Below are 17,500 nucleotides of genomic sequence, written 5' to 3'. Positions count from 1 at the left end.
GTACGGTCAATACCGTAGTGACTGTCGCGTGTCCGACACCGCTGCAAGTGGTGTGTTACGTGCAGGGTGTTGTACACGACAGCACAGTACATGCTATTTCTTGTATGTTGTCCCTGATGTAGATACTTCATCGCTTGACGGCACGCGCTGTGATCAGAGACTGGGAGGAGGGAGCGCTACACCCCGACCCTCTTGAGCACGAGGTGCGTGCCCGAGTGCGCTGTGTGTGTATGTGTGTGTGTGTGTGTGTGTGTGTGTGTGTGCGTGTGTGTGCGTGTGTAGCTTTGTGCTTGTACGTGCATGTGTCCTGCGCGTATGTTCACTTGGACATGTACTCGAATACTGTGTGTGTGTGTGTTTGTATCCCTGTGCACAACTGTATTTGTTTGTACAGGTGCTAATTGGCATGTGAGTTCACAAGCGTGACATCATGCACATTGTTTTGTTTGCTTTCATGGCATGTTCTCTTCTTGATGAATTTGCCACTCTGCTAATGCGCAATCATGCTACAGTCCATTTCAAAACTATAGACGCGTACCTAGGCAAAAACCGTTATGTCAGCATCTATACCACATAAAATCTGTGATCACTTTGTGCATAATTTTTTCAAAATTGGGCGTCTGTTATCCAATCCTTTAGAAACTATAATATGAGAGTAATTGTGGAGCGATCCTGAGCAATATTCCGAAAACTATTCTCAAAAAGTTCCAGCCAAATTTGAAATATTTCAAAACCCCTACGCGTCTATAGTTTTGAAATGCCCTGTAGTCTCCCCCTAGGCATGTCCCTACCAGTCCTCAATGTGACTAGCGTACACGTAGTTACACGGAGCATTTCACCAGAACAGCTCGTTGCCACTGCGAGCGGACACTGCATTACAGCTGTCGGCTTGCTGTGCGTCATTTGGCCTAACGCCATGGGAAAGGTCGCAGCCTGTCGCCCTCGGCGTCTTGGTGTAGTTATTTCAATCTATACTGGTGCTTGCTGTCTGCTTTCACAGCTGATGAAACGCAATCGCAAGGACTACATCATTGACATCAGCAAGAAGCACTCGTTGGTCAGCCAGTTCACCAGCTTTGTCGCCATTGAAGAGCGTGAGAAGGTATGTGACGTGAGAGAGACCGACGTGGCAACTGCCCTACATGCAGTTCTTGCACATACATTGTTCTGTATTATCCATGGTAAACGAAGGCCCACCTCATCATCAACTCCCTCCCACTAACTGGAGATCAGCTCTAGCAGGTCTAGCAGGTATTGGATGCGTAGCTTCCCCCCCCCCCCCCACACTCCCCTCTCTGCCTTGCTCTCTCCTCTCTCTTCCCCTTTCGAACACCCCCCCCCCCCCGTCATGTTCCTCTAAGAGACACAATGTCATAATTCCAGTTTTGGTTCTTTCCATGTACACAAGCTTGTCGCACTTTTAAAAAGCTCATCATTTGCAATACAGGCACAGTGAAACCTGTCTAAGACGACCGCTCAAGGGACCTTCAAGTCGTGGTCTCTGTTACCAGGTGGTCTCCGTATCCAGGGTCGTCTGACTGGAAATAGAATCCCTTGGTCGTGGTTTCAGTGGTCTTCTCGGACAAGTGGTCGCCTTATCCAAGTGGTCGCCTTGACAGGTTCTACTGGACAGTGTTGGCACCGGGCAATACGGCAGCTTACAGGCCTTCCCTGAAGAAAATCGTAATTTCGAGCCTGAATCATAATACCACTGTACTGAAAACAGAGAGGTTCCAGGCTGCCCAAGAGAGTGCTCAATCCTGAGAGGCAGAGCTGGTTCAAACAATAAGAGGACAGAGGAATGCACTGATCAGTGGTGTACCGGAGCACAAAACGTGGTACGGTCAATAACGTAGTGACAGTAGCGTATCTGCTGCCCCTGCACCCGCATTGGAAATTGGTTGGTGCCTCCTTTGACACGCTGGTTGAACATGTACATGTACCGTACAACCTGTAACTAAAGACCACCGTGACTAGCGACCAGCCTGGTACTACAGTAAAACCTGTAACTAAAGACCACCGTGACTAGCGACCAGCCTGGTACTACAGACCACTTCGCCAGGCACGGACGGTCTCACATTCATAATATGGTTGTGCAGTGCAAACCGCTAACTAAAGACCACCTGCCACTAAAGACCGCTTTCTCTGGCGCCAAGGGCCGGGTGGTCTTTAGTCGCAGGTTTTACTGTATGGTTGTGCGGTGCAAACCTCTAACTAAGGACCACCTGCCATTAAAGACCGCTTTCTTTGGCCCCAAGGTTTGGTTGTTAGTCACAAGTTTTACTGTACATACATGACGCCCAAGTGCAGCATTCAAACTGTGATGCTCTCAACGTCATCTGCTCTCTGCCCACTGCCCAGGGAGAGAAGTTTGACAGCACCACCGGGCCCAGCATAGCTGGTTTGGTGTTTGCAGAGGATGTAGACAGTCTCGGATATCTGTCATTCAAGGAAGATTTGAAGCTAGCAGAGAAAGACGAATCTGAGTCATTCGGTGAGTGAATATAGTATAGGAGAACTGGAAAACTTGGATGCAGTGAGTGGGATGTTCGGTCTTTGACCACTTGCTGGTGAGCTGATCTACTCGCCTCCCACCGCCTTAGGAGCTGCATCTGCGCCTTGATCCTTGAAGGGTGGTGGTGTTCCTGCAGATGCGGAAAACTCGGCCTCTAGCAGAGTCTGCCGCGAACCATGAAAAAAAGAAAAAAAGAACTGGAAAATACTATACATTTCTAAGTTACTCGGCTTTCGCCTTGTTGAGCACTCTCAGTAGGCTGCTCTAGTGCTGCTGCATCGCGCAATGCCCGCTACATTTTGTAGTTTGAGCACTCTGGCGCTAGAGCGACGAGCTACCTTAATGTCTGTGGTGCCTCCTTTGCACCATGGCTGGTAGCTCGGCCTATTTAGCTCGTAGCTGTACTGATGAGACCTTTATGGCCGAAACAGCTTGCTGTCTACAGCATTGGGTACATTTCTAAGTTATCCGTTTTGTCCAACACTAACGGTTATAAGCAGAATACTGTTGAGCCAAAAATGTGCAACAATAGGCACAAAAACTGAAAAACTGATAGTATTCTGCTCATACGCGTTAGTGTTGGACAAAACGGATAACTTGTAAGCTTATTGTCGTCTTTTTTTTTAATTTTAATCCTTGGCTCTCCATCCGAGTTAAAAATGCTATACAGCAAAATCTTTTTCTTTGTTACAGCAGACATTTCCCGTATTTTCAAGAGTAAAAGCCTCACTGGTGTATAAGCCACCCCCCCCCCTCCCCCCCTTTCCACGAAATACAGACATCTACCCTATTCATCATTGTCAATTTGAGCATCGGAGTAAAAGGGGTCATCCGTAAATACCGATATTTATTTGGAAACGAAAACTAGTCATTTCTCTTCAACAACCCTCCCCCCCCCCCCCACAGAAACGAACACATAGAAACGATGCATAGTATCGATTTTTTTCGATATTTTTCTGGACGTGCCCGCACATACAAACTGTGCATCGATAGTTTTCGAGAAACGAACAGGCGCTCAACCCCCCCCCCCCCCTAAACGACTAGTTTTCGTTTCTAAATAAATATCTATATTTACGGATGGCCCCTAAGCCGCGCCCCTCCCTTTTTTGGGGCGAATTTTCAGTGTTTAAAGTGTGGCTTATACTCCGGAAAATTCGGTATTCTCCGTCGCAGCAGAAACCTACCCTTTGGCCCAGAAGACAATTGCCACAATTTGTTGCAGTGGATGTTTGCTCTTTGTCGCAGCAGAGATTTGCACGTGGGCAAAAGTTTTGAAAGCCCTCATGTATACACATAGAACGTTTTCTTCAGACTTTCCCGTTTGCATTGTTCCCTCTAAGCAATGAGTAGACACGTAGAACGGAAATAGTCAATAATCTAAAAAGATTGTTGCAATAAAAATAAGAATGATATGAACACAATCATCCGCAGTCTCTGAATAGCACTTACCGTATAGTAGGAAATTTTCGGACGGAATATATTTTCGGACGATTTCGTACACTGCCTCTTTGGTACTAAAAATAATATTAATTTTAGTACAACAGAGGCAGTGTACGGAACTAAAGTTCCATACTAAAATTTGTTCATGTGAACAAATTTTTTACACTATCGTACTGCTTGCGAACACGTGCATTTAGCATGCAGCGCTGCACGAAAATGAAGTCTGTACGAAAGGTCGAGATTCGGCTTTGTCCGAAAATACTTCTGTCCGAAAATTTCCTGCTACACTATACTGTATCTGATTCAAATGTTGTCTTATGGTACGGCTGTCTTTCGATTTCGATCAAGACAACGAATGGCCAATTAGGATCCTATAGTAGATTGTACTCAAATTCTTCACTTGTAAGACTCGGGTGGAGAGCCAATGATGAATTATTTATACCGGGAAAAAGTCAGGACCAAGGAACTGCAAAGGAACTAATCGCATGAGCTGATTGTAAAGCAACTGGTGGCGTTAGTGGACATAACTTGTACTTCATTGGCCCTCGCTCCTTCGCTTGTTGTTGAAGATATGAATACTGTATGTCTGAGCCAATCGCACGCTCTTTCTATTGCCGTGCGAACATGTTTTTAACTGTTTGCCTGATTCCATGTTGTTGTTTCTCGTTCCTGTTAAGTCCTGCCTGAAAAGTGTGATCTGGAAACGTACGAAGAGTGTGATCTGGAAACGTACGAAGAGTGTGATCTGGAAACGTACGAAGAGCAGGCAGAGCTGCCACCGCGTCTTTACGGTTTCGTAAGTATAAGTATGGTTATTGAAATGTGGGTGTGGGTGTGGGTGTGTGAGTGTGTGCGCGTGTGCGCGTATGTGTGCGTGTGTGTGTGTGTGCCGGGACGGATACCCTGATGCCGTCAATCCTTTTCTGCACCTTGTCCTCACCCACTTACTGAGGTGTGGTGAGCCCATAAGTGGGATCATTTCAAGTCCACCCTAGTTTGGGGGATTTCAGGGGGTGTCGGCCGTTGGGTGGTTCAATGGCCAATTGAGTCATCTTTCCAAGATTCCTTTTGAGTCTCTCTCCCCTCTCCCGGGGATACCCACGTGACCAGTTTTGGCAGTGATCAAGTACAAGCAAGTACAAGTACAAGTGTGTGTGCTAGCGTGAATATATTAATGCATGCGCACATGTGTGTGTGTGTGTGTGTGTGTGTGTGTGTGTGTGTGTGTGTGCGTGCGTGTGTGCGTGTGCATGCGCGTGCAGGTCCGTGTGTGTGTATACTTCCGTCTGTGCGCATTCTTGTTGCCCTGCTTTGGTTTTGGCATCATTTGATCGCTGAATCACAACAATTGTACTCCTGAATTAGAGCCGTGTCTCGACTGGTGCCATGTTTTGAGGAGCCAATGGAAAACTCTGGTCTGCTTACGAGCAGTGGCCTTATCATCACCAGCATGTGCAGATCTGGTTTTTTCACGCGTCATCTTGTCCGCGTCATCATGTTCGTATATTCATAATCTGCATCGCATGTGATCTGGGTTTGAGGGCTTTTGTAGTCGTCTTGGTTTGGCCTGGCTTCTCCAAGGGCGGTACCGCTTGGCACAAACAAAGTGCCAGAAAAGCCAGTATCCATCCGCTGTCTCTGTCTAGCTGTGCTCTGTTTCTGTTTGTCTGTCAATCCGTTACCTCTGTTTGTCTATCTGCTACCTCTATCTGTCTACCCTCTGTTTCTGTGTGTTTGTCCATCCACTGCCTCTGTTTGTCCATCCTCTGTTTCTGTGTGTTTGTCCATCCACTGCCTCTGTTTGTCCATCCTCTGTTTCTGTGTGTTTGTCCATCCACTGCCTCTGTTTGTCCAGCCTCTGTTTCTGTGTGTTTGTCCATCATCTGTTTCTGTGTGTTTGTCCATCCACTGCCTCTGTTTGTCCATCCGCTGTCTCTGTCTATCCGTTCTCTGTTTCTGTTTGTTCGTCCGTCCGCTGTTTCTGCTTGCCTGTCTCTCTGTTGTAAAGAATGTTGGCTTGAGTGTCGTGCCTATTCCTAACCGGGAACTTGCTGCGTTTGCTGTTTTCTTTCAACAGGGTGTGGAGGAGGAAATGTATATGAGCTGTGACAATACAGAGCTGAACAGAGCGTCCATGAGAAGCCGCTCCAGGAGTCCAGTGTATCAACGTCTTTCCTTACAGGTACAGTCAGACCTCGCTTAACCGCACACATCCGTTTTCCACAAAAAGATATCCGGATAGGCGAGGGAACCCGATAATCGAACACACATACTGTATGCATGCATGGCATATGCTGTAAATTGGTAGCCAACGGTTTTCGTCCGGACGGCAAGGGATCCGGATGAAAGAGGACCGGATGAAAGGGGACCGGATAAGCGAGGTCTGACTGTGCAGTCGTCCCTCTCTAATCCGGCACCTTTTTGCAACGGCATTTTCTGCTGGATAAACAAGGGTGCTGGATTATCAAATCCTGCCCTCCAACCTGGCCCACCTACATTTGTATTAACATACATGTTTGTGTCGTACGTCAAAACGTAGCAATTTTCTGTGTCAATCCAAGTACTTTGTGGAATGCATGTCTATAACATACACTTGGGAATATCCTATGCACTAGCATAGGATATTCCCGAGTGTATGTTACATGTGTTGTGTATGTTACAATGCTCCCTTACGGTATGCGATGTACAACTGCTGGATTAGAAAATCGAATTCTGCACAGTTTGAGTGATTTGTTGCAGAAAATCGCTGCTGCAGGCGGAATTCAACTGCCGGATTAAAGCGTAGAAAATGAACTGAAAAAATCCGTTTTTCCAGAAAGTGTGCTGGTTTGCAAGGGTGCTGGATAAACAAGTGCCGGGGGATTAGAGAGGGACGACTGTACTACCATAGTCGTAATGCTTTCTGTCCGAACGCGATTAAATACCGTATTTCCCCGATTATACGTCGCACTCGATTGTAAGACGCATCCCATTTTGCAGATTTGAGCAATATTGCTGCGATATATTCACTTCAGTAGTAGTTCATGCTAGATTGTAAGTCGCACCCACTTTTTTACCCTTGATTTCAAAAAGTGGGGCTAATATTCGTCTAAGTATGATATCCTGTATTCAATAGTAAAAGCCACTCCTTTCTCCGGTCTCCATACGTGGTCCCCAAGACATCTCTTGACATAGCTGCATCCTCTTTCGCTCTGAAAAAGCTGTATACATATACAAAGAGTGAAATAGCCTGTTCCTGTCCTGCCGGAGCAAACCATGACCCATGCCACGTCCCGAAGCCAGTACTCCCCTTCGAGTCGTGCCGCTTGGGGACCCGTAGCCAGTTGTGGCAGTGGGCGAAGGAAGGAAGGTGCGCGTCCGTGTGTGTGTGTGTGTGTGTGCGCGCGTGCATGTGTTTGTGTGTGTATGTGTGAGTGTGTGTGTGTGTGTGTGTGTGTGTGTGTGTGTGTGTGTGTGTGTGTGTGTGTGTGTGTGTGTGTGTGTGTGTGTGTGTGTGTGTGTGTGTGTGCATGCGTGCCTGTGTGTGTGCGTGCGCACATTTGCTTCGAAACAGAGTAAAGTATAAATGGCTGCTGCGTCAAAATGTGTAAATTTTTTGGAAAATAATCCAGGATGCTTTATGTTTTTACTGAAATTTTTCATTGAAATCCGCTAGGAAATTTTGCTGATGCAAACTGAAGTATTTTGTTGATGTTTGTTCCGGTGCATGGGAATTTTGCTGGCGCATGTGTCGGGGTGAGTTCAGTCCCTGGCTGCTTCTCACCGGCTATGGCTGGGGGTTCTGTATTTGCTTGTTGCCATGCAGAGCTCTCTGAATCAACCGGCGGCCTACGATGATGATCTCCTTCTTGATGGTTTTATGTGTGACGACGAAGAGATGGAAATGGAGCAGCTTGCGCAACCGGAGAATGTCCTGTCTGGATCAGCGGAGATGCAGGATATGCCCGTTGCCGTCGGACAACAGGAGAAGGCAATGTTGCAGAGAATACCATCGTTGAGCGATTCGCACCAGGTCTCACTGGAAAAAAAGAAGAAGAAAAAGAAGAAGAAGACCTCTGTGAACAATGAAAAGGTCAGCAGTTTCCTTCCATTCATTGGAAACTGGCCGGCTAGGTTGCTGAGAAAATACGTAATGCAACGTTTTGAGAAATTGCATTGCAAACAATTGGAGCACAGTGGACTTTGATCTTGATGATCTCTCTGTGTTTCTTTCGCACCAGGTCTCACTGGAAAAAAAGAAGAAGAAAAAGAAGAAGAAGACCTCTGTGAACAATGAAAAGGTCAGCAGTTTCCTTCCATTCATTGGAAACTGGCCGGCTAGGTTGCTGAGAAAATACGTAATGCAACGTTTTGAGAAATTGCATTGCAAACAATTGGAGCACAGTGGACTTTGATCTTGATGATCTCTCTGTGTTTCTTTGTCTAATAACCCCTACCCCATACACCAACCCCTTCTCCCATACACCAGCCCCTACCCCCGTACACCAACCCCTGCCCCCCCCCCCCGTGCACCAACCCCTACCCCGTACACTAACCCCTTCCCCCATACACCAATCCCTTCCCCCGTACACCGACCCCTACCCCCGTACACCGACCCCTACCCCCATACACCAACCGCTACCCCGGTACACCAACCCGTACCCCAGTACACCAACCCCTAACCCATACACCAACTTCTACCCCGTACTCCCAGGTATTTGTATCATGTCCCGCACACCAACCCTTACACCCCCTGGCCCGCACACCAACCCTTACACCCCCTGGCCCGCACACCAAGCCTTACACTCCCTGGCCCGCACACCAAGCCCTTGTACCCTGAAGAATAAACAGTAGACACTGTAAAGCCATTATACTAACGAGGCGCATACAATTATAACGATTTCCCAAAATTGACTAGTTAACGAATACCAAAGGTAACGATTCTCACTCATTTTCGACGCTCAACACGACAGTATATGTATCGATTTCTGTATAACGATTTCAATTTTAATGACAGATTTCTCCTCGTTAACTCGTTAGAGTTAGCACTTCGTTATTATGCATGGCTTTTGCAGTATTACGTTTCTAGAAGTAGTGCATGCTGACTTGAAAACTGTTTCCATTGTCTTTCTGTCATGTCTCAGTTTCACATTTTGGAAGACAGCATGGACCTCAGTTCTGCCGGTAGCACGGAAAGTGCACGTCACTCCCGCACTACCGGGTCAGCTATGGCAGCGCCGCAATCCACCGCTCTCGAATCTGAGTGTGGACACGTCTCAGCGGAGGCAGCAGCTGCGGCCGATGAGTTCTGGTCCGAACAAGCACCCTTGCGTGTGGCATCAGCCATGACCATGCCATCACGAGCTGAGTCTGAACCCCAGGTTATGGATGACCTTGCCTGCCTGGAAAAAAAGAAAGGAAATGTTAAGTCCCGGTTTCGCTCAGTCGGTAGACCACGAAGGTACAGTAATGGATAATGATTATCATACAGAATTGCACACTTATTCAGAGAGAGAGAGAGAAAGTGTTCTCAGGTAATACACTGTAATCTAGCCTGAAACTAATCCACAGGGAACTGATCTGCGGAGAGCTGGTCTTAATCGGCAAGAAAACTAATCCGTAGAAAACTACAAGTAGAAAGGCAGCAGCTTTTATAGGGTGAGTAAGTAAGCTAGCCTATGGTCAGGGGATACGTAGAGCAGAGAGAAGTAAGGAGAAAAGGTCAAACTACAAGGTACATGATTGTGTGGGCAGAAGAATGGGAAAGGTCGGGACATGGCACCTGTGCAAGAGGAATACGTTGTAGAGGAATAACTGAATAGAAGGGTGTACAATACATCGTATACATGTAGGCGTGCAATAATACCAGGAGGACAACTGTTGAAAGGGGCATTAGGATGTATGGACAGCTGTTAGTGTAGATAACTAAAAGTGCGGCTGAAAGTGAAATGCATCAAAAGGTCTCCAGTGTGCTATCTAAGGTCAACCTCGAAAGTGAGTGGGAACAATACATGAATACAGCGCATAGTATAGTATTAGTAGTGCATGTAAAAGAGGATAGAAGGTGAGGCTGGTGTAACAAGTCAAGTACATGTGCATGTCATAATAATGTATGTATTCCTATCTAACAGAGAGAAGAAAAAGATGGCTGTAACAGACGAAACTGGACCGGAAGCTGGTGAGTGTATATTTTCCCGTTGCTTAGATGCGAAAAGGGTATCCATAGTCTTTGCCTTTCGCCACCGCTGTCCAAGCCAACGTCTTGCTACCCCCCCCCCCCCCCCCCCACACACACAGCATGCGTACATACACCCATACCTCGGTTATCCTCCGGACACCAAAGTTACGGGCACTTCGGTCTACCGGGCACCCTTAGGGCGAGTTTCAGTGGAAATATTACTACTCTTTTTGTCACTTTTTCTGGGAAAAATGATGTCATATGCCATATCTATGGCCTCTCTCCATCAAAATGTAAATGTATGTGATTCGGAGTTAGGGATATTTCAACGTTACAGCCAGTGCCCAGTCCCGACTGCCTGGATAAGCCAGGTATGAGTGTACTTGCATGCATATGCATACATAAAATTAATGCTCACGCAAACACACAATGCAAACATTTGCCATCCTCTTCCTGCACACACATGCACTTGCATATGCATGCGTGCCCATACACATATGCACACGGACATACACGCCCGCCCGCACGCCCGCCCGCACGCACGCACACACACACACACACACGCACGCGCACACACACACACACACACACACACACACACACATACATTATATATACTGCATATACGAAGCACATTAAATGCCTAAACTAATAATGTACCTGATGGGGTGCCATTTTTTGTGAATAGACCTCAAATGTCCGCCTCTTCTCACCGTGTGTGTGTGTTTGTGTATGTATGTATGTATGTATGTATGTATGTATGTATGTATGTATGTGTGTGTGTCTTTGTGTATGTATGTGTGTTTATATGTGCGCACATGCGTTTGTGCGTACGTGCGTGCATGCACATCTATTCCGCACATGGTGCATTGACCTTTCTACTGTGTTATGCCATCTGTCACCACCAGGACATCAACTCGACATGCCCATTGCGGCTGGAAGACTTCGTGACCGTGCTACCATGAAGTCGACTGTACATTTGTTTGCGCTGGCTGCACCAGCTGAGTCCCCCACCTTACCTTCCTACTCCCCGACATCACCTTCGTACTCCCCAACTTCACCTTCATACTCCCCAACTTCACCTTCCTACTCCCCGACATCACCTTCCTACTCCCCGACATCACCTTCGTACTCCCCAACTTCACCTTCGTACTCCCCCACCGCATCAACCTACTCCCCCACCGCACCCTCCTACTCCCCCACCGCACCTTCGTACTCCCCCACCTCACCCTCGTACTCCCCCACATCACCGCCCCGCCCATCCTCAAAGTCGACTGTCCCTCCAGCTGCCCTGACCGCAGCGTTCAACGCAGCATCTAACGTCTTCAAGCTGAACACCTTGAGCTCCGCAACCTCACCGCCGTACTGCCCAACCGTACCGTCCCTGTCCCGTCCATCCTTACCCGCGCGTGTACACTCGGCTGCTCTGGGAGCATCGTTCGCAGAGGAATGCGTCCAGATGACACCTGTGGACTCCGCACGTTTACATTCGTATTCCCGTCCACCAGTTGCGTACTCACCAGCTGCTTCCAGCCAAGCGCTCTCCAATCCTAGAAGCGCAGACGTACCAACTGCGCCAACTGGTCTGTTCTTTAATCAGGAAAAGGGGAAGGCAATTCCACACCAGCACCAGGGCATGCCGCAGCCACAGATGCAGCAACCGATGCAGCAACAGATGCAGCAACCGATGCAGCAACAGATGCAGCAACATATGCAGCAACCGATGCAGCAACAGATGGAGCAACATATGCAGCAACCGATGCAGCAACCGGTGCAGCAACCGATGCAGCAACAGATGCAGCAACATATGCAGCAACAGATGCAGCAGCAACGAGTGCAACAGCAGGTGCAGCAGCAGCAGATTCATAAACACCAGCAAAATCAACGTCTCTACCAGTTGCAGCAGCAGCAACAGCAGCAGCAGCAGAAGCAGCAGCAGCAACAGCAGCAGCAGCAGACGCAGCAGCAACAGCAACAGCAGCAGCAGAAGAAGCAGCAGCAGCAACAACAACTACAACTACAACAACAAAAAGTACAAGAGCTGCTGCTGCTGTCAGCTGCTGATCGTCAGCAGGAGGGTCAACAGGAGCAGCAGCAGCAGAAGCTGCAGCTAGAAGAGCAGAGTGCGATCCAGGCCCTGGATCACTACTTGAGTTCGTTAACCAGCGAAAGTACGTTGCGTTCTGTCTTTGCTGACATGTGCGTGTAACAGTAATGGGGTAAGAACCTGGGAAATGGGATCCCCCCCCCCCCCATGACCCTTTCAGACCTGCCCCTTGATAGTGGGAGTCCCCAGCCTGATCAGACCTTAGACGAGGCATCAGTCTTTCACACCTTTTGGGTCACTGATGCCTCAAATCAGGCATAGCCAGAGATGAAAAGAGCCAGGAATTGGAACATAGCAGCGACGGTGATTGAAGCGGCGTTCCAATTCGACCTCTTATGACCAATAAAAACAGATTTAAAGTGGTACTCTGGTCGACCCACAACCGGGGTTTATTAACAGGTATTGATCATGTTGTAAATCAACTAAATTTCCCTTGCAATTTAATTTCACCGATTTCGCCGCTTGGTACCTACCGACCAAAGTGAATCGCAGGCCAAAGTTTGTCAAATAGGCACATAATGCATAATTGAACCATGGCTACATGTAAGAGCAACAACTGCCCATCGATTTCTGTTTTGAAAACCGCAATCGGCCAAAGTTCAATGACGGCCAAAAGTTTCATTTCGAGATCGGCCAAAGTTTCTCACCGGCCGAAATTTGTTGGTTTACACTATTGATATTGAACCGGTAAATCAACAACAACTAGCGGTAGATCGACACATCCTGAACCAGATGAACTGTGAATGAAACTAAATGAAAACAGCATTCACACTTGGCCATACTTCTGCCAGAAAAGGCGCAATGATGAATTTCCGCCATGAGTCTATTGTGGCTCAAGACAGGGTTTGGAAGCGCTTGTTTATGTTTTAAGAGAAACACACAAGCGCGCATACACACACTTGTGCACACACACACGCACACGCACAATCGTACACACTTACAGAGACCTGCACACACACCTACACACGCGCACGCACACGCGCGCCCACACACGTACACATTCTGCACTGCGTTACTTGCCCCCCTGGACAACTTCACTGTGGTTCTCTGTGGCCATGTGGCTCTACGTTTCGCATCCTTTTTTTATTTTTACTTTTTTACTGGGAACACAGCCCTACAAAGGGATATGTGGAGACAAACACAAAACAAGACACGGGGGATGTAAGGAAGACGAGCCGATGTACAGGGAGCAACTCGACCCACCAGAGGTCTCGGCGTTAGCGTTGCAACAGGGCATCGAAAAAGGGGGGGGGGGGTTGCATGGTCCAGTAGCAAAATATTAATTTGGTGCGAGAAAGGGGTGCTGATATTGCACCGAATAATATAAATACATGTAATAACTAAACCGGAACAGAAAAAGAAAACAAGAATCGTAACAAGCAAAGTACTAGTAGAAAGGTCCTGTGCAGCCGTGTCATTCATGCCAGTCCTCCCCCCCCCCCCCTGCCCTCTCTTGTCTTGTTCCAGCTGCAGCTGTCTCTGCTGCTCCAGTTGACGCACTTGACAAGTCCAGGCCCTCCAGAAGGCCGCCGACGGCCTTTGCTATGCGTGAGTGAAGGGTGTTTTAACATCCTGTCTTTTCTTGTTTGTGAGTGCCATGAGTTGCTCGATACTCAGTAAACTCTGCTGGGGGAGTGCAGATGCAGTGATCCCCGTCTAAGCCGACTGCTCAAGAGACGTTACAAACGTGGTCCCGCATGCAGGTGGTCTCCGTATCCCCGCAATTTGACTGGCAATGAGATACCTTGGTCCTGGGTCCTCTTGGCCAGGTGGTCGCCTTTTCAGAGTGGTCAGCTTGACGGATGTTACTGTACAGTAATAGTACCCCAACCCGGGCACCCCACAACCCGGGCACCCCACAACCCGGGCACCCCACAACCCGGGCACCCCACAACCCGGGCACCCCACAACCCGCGCACCCCACAACCCGGGCACCCCACAACCCGGGCACCCCACAACCCGGGCACCCCACAACCCGGGCACCCCACAACCCGGGCACCCCACAACCCGGGCACCCCACAACCCGGGCACCCCACAACCCGGGCACCCCACAACTCGGGCACCCCACAACCCGGGCACCCCACAACCCGGGCACCCCACAACCCGGGCACCCCACAATCCGGGCACCCCACAACCCGGGCACCCCACAACCCGGGCACCCCACAACCCGGGCACCCCACAACCCGGGCACCCCACAACCCGGGCACCCCACAACCCGGGCACCCCACAATCCGGGCACCCCACAACCCGGGCACCCCACAACCCGGGCACCCCACAACCCGGGCACCCCACAACCCGGGCACCCCACAACCCGGGCACCCACAACCCGGGCACCCCACAACCCGGGCACCCCACAACCCGGGCACCCCACAATCCGGGCACCCCACAATCCGGGCACCCCACAACCCGGGCATCCCACAACCCGGGCACCCCACAATCCAGGCACCCCACAATCCGGGCACGGCAGTCTACCAGGCTCCTTTCCGACCCATCTTGAGTTTCGACATTGGCTTTTCAGCGAAATACGACCCCGAAAAACTATTGATTGGCATAAAGAAATGTTTCCTTGTATGCAGTAAGTATGTATGTTCTGAGCCACAGGCAATTCCTAGTTACCGGCCGGCAGTACTGGGGCCCCAACCTGTCTGGATTTGAGGACTTTTACTGTACTTACAAAACTCAGTGCTAGCATAACAGGTGACGTAAGCAGATTACTACCAGTTGGATCGCAAAACACCTAAGCATAAAACATGGCTGCAGCCGTTTTGCGGGGCAACTTGTCCCATGTTTGGCACGTACAGCCAGCTCTAGTACGTTCGTGAGTATAGCCGCACACAGAGTTCATGACCTTTTTTTGCAGGGCTGGTATCACAGTGTGTTCGGCTGAAGTGGACTTGCCGCGCAAAACCAAACGTCGGGAAGATTATGCATAGCTGCAGTTGTATTGTATGTACCAACCCGGGCTAGTTTCCCAACAGTAACTACAGTCAAACATCATTAGGACGAACTTGAAGGGACCGAGCAAGTTTGTTTGCCTTATCGGAAGTTCTTCTTATCCAGATCTGACAAAAACTTGATATGCATGCAGCTGAAGGGAGTTTTCCTTCTGATATGCATATCATAATATGATTATGGATTGTATTTATGTGGAGGTGCATGCTGTGGCAAATGTAAAACTTTTTTTTTCCAGAACATAGCCCAGCAACAGGTAAGTATACGATGTTCAATGAATTCATGACAGCATGTCCTCCGCCTTGTAACATGTTTTGCCAAAAAAATACTTCAAAAAGGCCTTGACTATCGGAAAAAAAACTACAGCCAGCGCGCCCACGGGGACCGGAAATTCATACTACATGCTGATTTTGTTCAAATCATGCTTGACATTACAGCTTGACATTACAGCTTGACATTACAGCTTGACATTACAGCTTGACATTACAGCTTGACATTACAGCTTGACATTACAGCTTGACACTACAGCTTGACATTACAGCTTGACATTACAGCTTGACATTACAGCTTGACATTACAGCTTGACATTACAGCTTGACATTACAGCTTGACATTACAGCTTGACATTACAGCTTGACATTACAGCTTGACATTACAGCTTGACATTACAGCTTGACATTACAGCGAAACCTGTCTAAGACGTCCGCTCAAGGGACCTTCAAAATGTGGTCTCTGATACCGGCTGGTCGCCTTATCCAGGGTAATTTGACTGGAAATAGCATCCCCTGGTCCTAGTTGCGGTGGTCTTCCAGGGCAGGTGGTCGCCTTATCCGAGTGGTCGCCTTGACAGGTTTTACTGTAGTTCGTCTTCACGAAAGTTCGCCGTACAGGAGTTCGTCCTAAACGAGTAATTTTGACTTGATATGATGCCTGGCCGACCCTAGGATTGGCCCTAGTTCGTACTAAAGGAAAGTTCGCCTTATCAGTGTTCGTCCTAATGAGGTTTGACTGTAGGTGTAGCATTGCTCTGTTGTCCTCGGCATTGCCGTTTTACCAGTTGGTTTGGAAGGGACAACGTTGTGAGCGATCGATCAGTGGGCCTCTTCGCTGGTTCTACACATCCATGTACAATATCCAGTGTCACTACTGTCGGGTGGTCCGCGATACGTTTTGAATGTGTTGCTGAGCTTCTTGCCCGTTTACTGGTCATGACAAACCTTCAGACATGTGAATGTGAATGTGCATGTGCACACGATATACGGAGTACAAGTAGCAAAGGCGTAGGGTGCACGGTTGCTGGTGATTGGGTGCGTGAGCGGTTCGCAGAGGGTGTCTTCTACGATTATGCCGGGGCTGACGTGCCAGGCCATACGTGCTGCATTGTATTTCCTATGCTCTGCGTTGTTTCTGCAGTTCGTAAGAGAAAAATGTATGAATCGTCTGCGAGGTCCAAGCTGGTAGACGCATCAGTAGACCGTAAGTGCTGCGTATGATCTACTACACCCTTACCTCGTTTATCCGGGCGGTCCGGGACCAAGCACTGCCCACAACTTGGAAATGTCGATAACTCCGATTCGTATACGTTTTGTCGTTTTGTGTGGAAATGGTGACATCGTAATCACGTTCCATATCTATCAAAAGAGTAGTAATATTTCCACTAGAACTCGCCCAAAGGGTGCTCAGTAGACCGAGGGTGCCCGTAACTTCGGTGTCTGGATAACTGAGATATGAGGGTGTCTGTATGTCACCTGCCCATAGTGTTAGGTTCTCATCTTCGGTACTTTGTTCCCCCATACATATTACCCCGCTGGCCTGCACTCCATACACATGGCTTTCCCCGTTCCCGTAAGGCACCTTATTATTTCTTTGGCATGGGTAGCTCCTTACGCTCCGATAGTTGCCATAGCTACCCAATCCCGTCATCTAGCTTTCTCTCCCCCCCCCCCACATCTCTCTCTCTCTCCCCCCCCCCTCTCTCTCTCTCTCTCTCTCTTCCCCCCCCCCTCTCTCTCTCTCTCTCTCTCTCTCCTCTCTCTCTCTCTCTCCTCTCTCTCTCTCTCTCTCTCTCTCTCTCTCTCTCTCTCTCTCTCTCTCTCTCTCTCTCTCTCTCTCTCTCTCTCTCTCTCTCTCTGTCTGTCTCTCTCTCTCTCTCTCTCTCTCTCTCTCTCTCTCTCTCTCTCTCTCTCTCTCTCTCTCTCTCTCTCTCTCTCTCTCTACCTCTGTCTCTCTCTCTGTCTCTCTCTCTCTCTCTCTCTCTCTCTCTCTGTCTCTCTCTCTCTCTCTGTCTCTCTCTCTCTCCCTGTCTCTGTCTCTCTCTGTCTCTCTGTCT

At 48.7% G+C, this 17,500-nt stretch overlaps 1 protein-coding gene across 2 annotated transcripts in view; it reads left to right on the top strand.

Moving 5' to 3' along the window:
• The window catches only part of LOC135830047 (protein mono-ADP-ribosyltransferase PARP4-like), a 62,352-nt gene that overhangs the window by 38,520 nt on the left and 6,332 nt on the right, over positions 1 to 17,500 (top strand). The window contains exons 30-41 of one of the 2 annotated variants that reach the window (XM_065342429.1): positions 123 to 203; positions 1,001 to 1,102; positions 2,362 to 2,494; positions 4,633 to 4,751; positions 6,033 to 6,137; positions 7,761 to 8,027; positions 8,176 to 8,235; positions 9,079 to 9,395; positions 10,066 to 10,112; positions 11,021 to 12,283; positions 13,687 to 13,767; positions 16,585 to 16,647. In XM_065342429.1, the coding sequence (XP_065198501.1) occupies positions 123 to 203; positions 1,001 to 1,102; positions 2,362 to 2,494; positions 4,633 to 4,751; positions 6,033 to 6,137; positions 7,761 to 8,027; positions 8,176 to 8,235; positions 9,079 to 9,395; positions 10,066 to 10,112; positions 11,021 to 12,283; positions 13,687 to 13,767; positions 16,585 to 16,647 (2,638 nt within the window). The remainder of the gene's footprint in view (positions 1 to 122; positions 204 to 1,000; positions 1,103 to 2,361; positions 2,495 to 4,632; positions 4,752 to 6,032; positions 6,138 to 7,760; positions 8,028 to 8,175; positions 8,236 to 9,078; positions 9,396 to 10,065; positions 10,113 to 11,020; positions 12,284 to 13,686; positions 13,768 to 16,584; positions 16,648 to 17,500) is intronic. The other variant, XM_065342430.1, reaches the window with a different exon arrangement.

The sequence above is a fragment of the Sycon ciliatum genome, chromosome 13 (assembly GCF_964019385.1).
Source record: "Sycon ciliatum chromosome 13, ocSycCili1.1, whole genome shotgun sequence".
In the NCBI taxonomy this organism is placed as follows: domain Eukaryota; kingdom Metazoa; phylum Porifera; class Calcarea; order Leucosolenida; family Sycettidae; genus Sycon; species Sycon ciliatum.
The sequence above is the reverse complement of the archived record's forward strand: the minus strand, read 5'-3'. Positions and strand labels throughout refer to the sequence as shown.